This window comes from Pediculus humanus, genomic scaffold, assembly GCF_000006295.1.
Source record: "Pediculus humanus corporis 1103172107453 genomic scaffold, whole genome shotgun sequence".
Classification (NCBI taxonomy): domain Eukaryota; kingdom Metazoa; phylum Arthropoda; class Insecta; order Psocodea; family Pediculidae; genus Pediculus; species Pediculus humanus.
Window position 1 is genome coordinate 293,014 of NW_002987073.1, and position 8,110 is coordinate 301,123.

An 8,110-nucleotide genomic window follows, 5' to 3' on the forward strand; every position below is an offset into this window, starting at 1 on the left:
TTTCTTCGACGGTTTGTTGTATGCCGCTAGTCGGAGCAATAAAAAATTTAAATAAATTGGTAATAAAAGAGAAAATATTTTACTAAACTTCTTTGTTTAAAAAAAAAAAAAAAAATTGTAGTATCATCGTCGTGAATTATTTTATATTTTACGAGAGAGAGAGAGAGAGAGAGAAAGAACCCATAAAATAAAACGGAAATGATTTTAATAAAAAGTTATTTTTTTACCTTTCGAAAGGTACACGATCGCCGCCATTTTTTTTTTTTTTTTTTAATGAATATTGCATGAGAGAATATTTAAAACGGTTTTTTTTCTCTCTTTACTACCACTCTCTTGGTATTTTAATGACTTCCTCATACATGGTAAAATTAACGCGGCGTACGTGTAAAAAAGTGTCGCATTCGTTTTTTTTTTTTTCTTTCAGAAATTCAAAAATTTCGGATGACGTCGCAAATAAATCTTCGAAAAATTTATTTTTATCGATAAATAACAAATGGCCGCCACCAATGATAAAAGTTTGTCAAAATGATACGATATTAATCGATGTTAAAAACGATTTACCTTACGGAATCGAAACGTCCATTCATTGGTACGGATTCACTTCCGGTGAAAATTCTCCATTTATGGATGGCGTCCCGATGGTCACGCAATGTCCAATTTATTCCCGCATGACTTTTCGGTATCGTTTGAAAGCCGTCAATTCCGGTAGTTTTTATTACCGTGCACATTCAGGTAATTAAAATATCCTCAAATTTTTTTTTGTAGTTTTATGGCGAAGTTTAAAAAATAATTTATTTGTTTTCTTTTTTCAGTTTCTCAGCATCTCGATGGAATTTTCGGTCCACTCATAGTAGAAAATGAAAACGATCAGAAATACGATGGAGAGGTGGTTGTCGTATCACCTAAAATGTTAAAAATTCAAACTTATAATAATAATTACGAAGAAAATTTACAAATCGAATCGTTAATTTTTGAAATTTATAACATAACGAATCGATATGATGATGATGATGATGATAAAATTCATTTGCCACGCAAAATTCGAGTTATAAATGCGGCAGGTTTAAATTGTCCTGTGACGTTATATACTCATACGGTACCTTTAAAAATTATCGCGTTTGATGGTAACAACGTAAAACCTCATCTTTTAAATAATGTTACCATTAATCCAGGTGAGTAATTTTTTTTTTTTTTATAAATAACGAAAGAAAATTTGCATTGAAAAAAGTAATAAAAAAAAAAAAAAGAAAAACCGTTAAAGTCGTCGATGGTAACAAGAATCCCATGTGGTCTAGTGGCTAGGATAGCTGGCTTTCACCCAGCAGGCCCGGGTTCGATTCCCGGCATGGGAAATTTTTTTTTTTTTTTTTTTACGATTGAAAACGTTTAAAAAAAACTCACGACGTATTTTATTACCGATGTAAAAAAATAAACCTTTGTTCAGGGTCACATTTATAATTTACATAATAATAATAAATAAATAAGCATCGCGAAACGAAAAAAAAAACTTTTCGAATGATAATTTTGTGCAACATGTGCGATTTTCCATACATTACATCGTATAATATTTTATGAATGTAAACTTTTCAAATATGAAATTCACAATAAAGTAAAAGAAAATGGCGATTAGAAAAATTTTTAGTTTTTTTTTTTTTTTTTTTTTTTTTAAGGGGAAAGAATTGATTTGATGATAAAACGCGAAGCCATGAAAGTTATTTATATAAAAGGCCATAATTTATGCGAAGGACACATTAAATATGGATTAAACAAAGGAAAAAGTGAAAATGATGATTGTTATGAAAGCAAACAAATCTCACCAACAATGGGAAATAATACGTGGAAAGAATTCAAACCAGAAAATCCAGAAAATCTCGAGAAAAGCGATTTAAACGTGTATATACCTTATGACGTAACGATAATAAAAAATTATTCTGGAATTGTTGATTTCAGATATAAACTTGGAGATTTAACTCCATACGCACCCTCCATGTTATGTAAGCATAGCTTTTTTTTCTAAAAATTTTTTTACTTATCCATTTTATTTATTAATTTTTTTTTATTTTTGTCGCAGCTAATCAAATCGTCAGGTTATATCAAATTAATCACAAATCTTTCATGTATCCATCATCCCCTATTTTATCACAGCCTTATGACGTACCTGAAGACATAATATGCACATTGGAAAAACCTTCTGCAAGGTGTAAACAATTCGATAATGATTTTTGCGAATGTTTAGGAATTATTAATCTACCTTATAATAAAAATATCGATTTGTATTTAATAGATGAAGGTGAATTATTAATATTATTATTATCATTTAAAGGTATCGAAACGCAATTATTTTTTAACTTTGGTTTTTTAAGGAAAAACTGGAAATTTAAGTCAAACCGTACACGTTCACGGTCACACGTTCAACGTATTATCAATGAAATCGTATGGAAGGTCGATAACCTTACAAGAAATTAAAAACGAAGAAAAATCTGGTAAAATCTATAAGAATCTAGTCGATCCGATAAGAAAAGATACGATATCGATACCTAATAAAGGTTTTGCGATACTAAGATTAAAAACGGATAATCCAGGTAGAGAAAATGATTTTTCTTTTTTTGGAGAACTGGAGAAAATTAAATTTAAGAAAAAAAAAAATTTGTTTTTTTAGGGATTTGGTTGATGGAGTCGACGACGAGTAAAGAAAATTTCAATTCGGGTTTTGAAATTTTATTAAACGTTGAAAATCCAAACGAGGATTTAAAACCGCCAGAAAATTTTCCAAAATGTGGAACAATGAAAAATCCAGATCTAGTCATTATACCAGATTGATATCAATATTTATTTATATTATTATTATCATTTAAAAGAAAACAAAAACCGTTAACTTTTAAATAAATTTTTTTTTTGGAAAATTTTGAATGGCGATTTTATATAAAATTATAGAACGACGAGATACATTTAATAATTTATTTAATTAAATCACAGTAAATATTAATAATAATAATAATATTTTTATTTAGAGGGAAAACAAAACAAAATGTCGGACGTTATAACAAAAATCCCGTAAAATGAAATGCAGGAAAAAAAAACAAAAAAAAATTATTTGGCAAATTTAAATTGAGAACGACAAAATGACCCCATTTTTAAAAAAAATTTTCTTTTTCTCATGATAATCGATCGATCTATCGATTCGATTTTTTTCCGATCATCGAACATGTTAAAAATATCTTCGATATTTTACAGGTGGTCATTTGATAACGTTATCAATTTCGAAAAAAAAACAATATGAACGTTTTATTGTTTATTCATATAATATTTACGTTGGAATTCTATCAGAAAAATTTTTTTTTTTTTAAACGTTTAAAATTTGTCGTGATTTTATTTCTTTTAAAACCCCCTTTTCATAAACGATTACAACAACAGCAACAGCAGCAGCAATAATAATAATAATAATAAAAGCTTGAACGTTGATAGCGTTCGATTAAACTAAAATCACTATTTAAAGCTCACCGAAGAAAAATTAGAAAGAGAAAAAAATTTTTTAAGTGGGAGAAAGCAAAGAAGTAAAATGATTTAACAACATTTTGAAAAACGTTCTCCATCATTATTATTATTATTATTATTATTATTATTTAAATAATAAATTATTTATGTTAATTATTTATAAATTCGTTTATTTATTAATTTTTGTTCTCAAAATAATCCGTGAAAATTTTGCAAATGGGGAAAAAAAAAGATTTTCTTAATAATTTAATTTCGTTTAATAAATAAACAACAAATCAATCAATCAATCAATCGATCGATCACTACAGCCATGATAAAATTGCGGGGGGGAAAAGGAAGAACAGGGTTGACTATAAACGATATAACGATTTTTTATGACAAAAAAGAAATTTATTTCGCAAATTCGATACGTAAAATTTTAATATAAAATATCGAAAAAAAAATTACGTAATAAATCATAAAAATGTATTAATAATAATAATAATAATAATAATAATAATAATAATAATAATAAAATGATATTTTCGAACATTTTTCCCCCCAAAGATTTGTGTGACGGTTAAATTGTTTTTGATTTTAACCCCCCTTTCCGTTTAAAAAAAAAAAAAAAAAAAAGAAAAAAAATAAATCAAACATTCGAATTGTAGAATATTGCGGAAGGTAAATTTAGAATTTTTTTTTTTGTTTCTTTTCTAAATAAAAAAATTTTATTTAGAAAATTTTAAAGTTAGTCGAAGGAAAGAATCTTTGGCGAAACAAACCATCGCGGAATAAATATAATTAAAATTAAAAATAATGGTGAGTGTTTTAATATTTAAATTTCTCTTTTTTTTTTCTATTAATTTTAATAAAATCACGTTAGATTTTTTTGTTTAAATTTCATGCTTTTGAAAAACTTAAAAAAATAATCTGTTCGAAATTACATAAAAATCACGTGTTTATGTAAAAAAAAAAAAAAATATTCGTCGCCATTTTCTAGAAGAAAAATTTTTTAAAAATAAAATTTGTTTGTAAATTTAACTTCTGAAGGGGTAAAAATTATTTTTTGGGTAATTTTTATTACCCTTCTACCAATATTATAGTAATAATATTACTATAATAATTTTTAAGTCGTTGTGGTGCTTTTTTATGTATTCTTAATCCATTTTCTCTCTCTGTGTGTTTGTTTGTGTGTGTGCGATGAGAGGTTTTAACAAGTATAAAAAAAACAATCAAAGTCTTCCCTAAACCTCATATTAAATAATTTTAAAAATTAATAATAATGATAATATGCTAAATATTTAAACAAATTTGAAAAAAAATGTTTATATTTAAAATTCTAAGATTTTATAAATAAAAAAAAAGCATAACTCAAAGAAAATTCGGTAAAAAAAATTATTATAATAAATTTTCGAAAAGGATTTTTATTATTATTATTATTATTATTATTATTATTAAAAATATCCAAAAATCATGCGGTGACGTGATGAGACTGAATGTTTTATAAAAAAAAAACAGAAACGTATTCCTTGAAACTAAATGCCACGCATGTTAGCTAAAAATAAATAGCTTGAAAAAAGAATTTTTTTTTTTTTTTTTTCAGTCTCGCTTACTAAACGCATGGCAAAAAAAAAGAAAAAAAGAAAACAATTTTCTTTTAATTTGGCACGGTCTATTTTTGACTAACTAACTAACGATACAAAAAAAAAAATTCAGATGAGACCACGAAGAGGTATTATTATATACTTATATAATAATAATCGTCGCACACACACACGCACACGCACACGCATTATTATTATTCCTTTGGAAAAAAGAAAATACAGATATTTAATTCAATGCAATTTAAATCAAATTTAAATCGACCCTTATTATTATCATTATTATTAATTGTTTTTTTTCTTAAAAAATCAAATATTTAAACTATATTATATATATGAATGGGGGGAAAAAAATTAACCGCCATTTTTTTCAAAACTTTTTTTTTTTACTCTTGATTGTAAAATGGTTATCGCGATGGTTTTCATACACGATTTTCTAGGTAGCACGAATGTGACGTCATATTTAATCATCGTTATTATTATTATTTAAGTGAATATCATGACTGAATGAAACCTTTCGTAATTATTAAATTCTCGAAAACGTTTTCATATATTTTTTTTCCGTTTGTTTTTGTACGTTTCGTAAGAGATTACAAAATAACAAAACAGAAATTGTAGTCAGATATCATATCACTGCCAAAAAAAAAATATATATATATATATCATTAAACGACAAAAGTTCCTTTTTTTTTCTTAATTATTATTATTATTATTATTCTTTTAAATAGTACCAAAAAATAGAGTACAGAAAAAATTATTAAAGGATTTTTTAATTAAAAAAAAACTTCATCGAATCATCGATAAGGTGTTAAAAAACACTTATTTTAATTCTTCTATTAAATAATCACCGAAATAACTTTGAAACATAAAAAAAAAAAAAAAAACGAAATAAAATCCCGGCAACGATCCAGAAACGAAAAAAAAAAAAAAAAAAAAAAAAATTTGGGCATTAAATTTAAAATAAAAAAAAAAAAATCAGGGTGACGTCAAAATTCTATTTTAAAAAAAAAAAAACAATTTTGTGTTCGGCCAATCGGGAGAAATGATGTTAAAAATTCGTTAAATTTAACTTTTCACTATTATTATTATTATCATTATTTTTATTCGTCGTCTTTTTAATAAATTGATTGTTACATGCCCCCCCCCTTTTTTCTTTTTTTTATTAATTTTTCCCCGGATAAAAAGTCATAGAGTAAATAAATCGTAAACAATGATACGTACGACTTTTATGAAAAATCATCGACATTTTTTTTTTTAAAAAAAAACAATATCCACCATTTTGTTTTTGTTTTTTTTTCATTTAATTAAAAATAATACGTTATGTAACGGTATTAGGATATTATCATCATCATCATTATTATTATTATATAATTGTTTAATTAATAAACAAAAATAAAAAAATAAAATTTAAGCGCAACCTTCAAAAACAACAAGAAAAAAATTTCTTTTTTTTTTTTTTATTATCTTGGATTAACCTCCTACGAAATAATAAGAATAATATTAATAATTATTATCATTATTATTTTCGTTTTGCAATAACGTAACGCGACACGTAAAACGATAAAGTTTATTTATTCGATTTGTTATTAATTAATTAATAATTTCCGCCATTTTTTATTATTAACAAATTAAAAATTCTTTTTTTTTTGGTGTGTGGTGCAACAGCAAAAAGAAAAAAATAAATTCAATGCCGATTAAAATGCTTTTTTTTTCTTTTTTCAAATTTTTAAATAAATAAATAAATGATAATGATAATAATAATATTAAATAAATAATTTCGTTATTTTTTTTTTATCTGTTTGCAGGAAGATTTGGACAAAGATCAAATTGCCTGTGAGTATTATTTTAATGCCAAATTTTTTTTTTTTTTTTTTAATATAGTTGTTATTATTATTATTATTATTATTATTAATATTATTATTATTATTATTATTATTTTAATAACAATGATTCTGGCATAATTTGAATTGAAAACTTACCCAATTTTTCGTTTTAAAGTGCTCAAAAAGGCCTTCGACGCTTTTGACCAAGAAAAACGTGGCTGCATCTCTGTCAATATGGTCGGTACCATTTTAAGTATGCTCGGTCACGCTTTGACGGAAAGCATGTTGGCCGATGTCATCGCCGAGGTCGACGAAGATCGTATGTAAAAAAAAATAAAATAAATTTTTTTTTAATTTTGTAGTTCATTCAAATTTATAAATTTTTTTTTTTTTTTTTTTTTTTTTTTTTAGAATCTGGGGAGCTCGAATTTCCAGAATTTTGTACTTTAGCTGCCAGATTTCTTGTAAAAGAAGATGCTGAAGCAATGCAACAAGAATTAAAAGAAGCCTTTAGGTTGTACGATAAAGAAGGTTTGTTTGTTTATTTTACATAAAAAATTATTTATTAATAATATCTATTATCTAAATTTAAAAAAAAAAAAAAACCCAAACCCCGTTTCCTACTTAACTGATACTTAAACCGCGATTTTAAAATCATAGAGTAATTATTTATAAAATAATAACCATAGAGTATATAAAAAAAAAATTTAATTAAAAATTTATGTCGTTTCATTCACATCTCAGAGATATAATTAAATTTTTTTTTTTTTTTTTTTGAAAATATCCTAGTGGTGAAAATTAATAATTAATACTATGTAAAAAAAAAAAAAAAAAAACGTTACATAATTTTTTTTTTTTTTTTTTTATGAGTGTTATGGAAAAAAAAGACAAGAATAATTTATTGGATTTAAACCGACGGGTATCAGGTATTTATTCTTTTGGCAATAAGAACGATTGTGGCCATCGAGATTAAGTCAAATTTTTTATAATCCTTGGACTTGATCCTGTTTTTTAAAAAAAAAAAAAATTTTTTTTTTTTCATCTAGTTTCGGTCTTTGTTTCACTTTCAATTTCAAACATTTTTTTTTTGTTTTGAAAATAAATAAATAAATAAATTTATTCCAAAGTCGGGTAGTACCTGTTTTTATTTTTTGGTACGCTCTTTACCATTTTGAAAATTTTCCAAAACTTTATCCATAAAATTTTATTTTT

At 24.7% G+C, this 8,110-nt stretch overlaps 2 protein-coding genes across 2 annotated transcripts; both read left to right on the plus strand.

The window, feature by feature from the left end:
- Positions 1 to 284: 284 nt before the first annotated feature.
- On the plus strand, positions 285 to 2,820 carry Phum_PHUM102870 (multicopper oxidase, putative; the record flags this gene model as incomplete). The annotated part of the gene is made up of 8 exons (XM_002423951.1): positions 285 to 304; positions 425 to 732; positions 813 to 1,132; positions 1,262 to 1,331; positions 1,671 to 1,989; positions 2,088 to 2,290; positions 2,364 to 2,582; positions 2,693 to 2,820. The coding sequence occupies 8 exons, from the start codon at positions 285 to 287 to the stop codon at positions 2,818 to 2,820; spliced, it is 1,587 nt and encodes a 528-aa protein (XP_002423996.1).
- A 4,312-nt stretch (positions 2,821 to 7,132) lies between these two features.
- On the plus strand, positions 7,133 to 7,871 carry Phum_PHUM102880 (Troponin C, putative; the record flags this gene model as incomplete). Its single annotated transcript, XM_002423952.1, has 3 exons — positions 7,133 to 7,217; positions 7,310 to 7,429; positions 7,825 to 7,871. The coding sequence occupies 3 exons, from the start codon at positions 7,133 to 7,135 to the stop codon at positions 7,869 to 7,871; spliced, it is 252 nt and encodes an 83-aa protein (XP_002423997.1).
- Between the last annotated feature and the right edge of the window lie 239 nt (positions 7,872 to 8,110).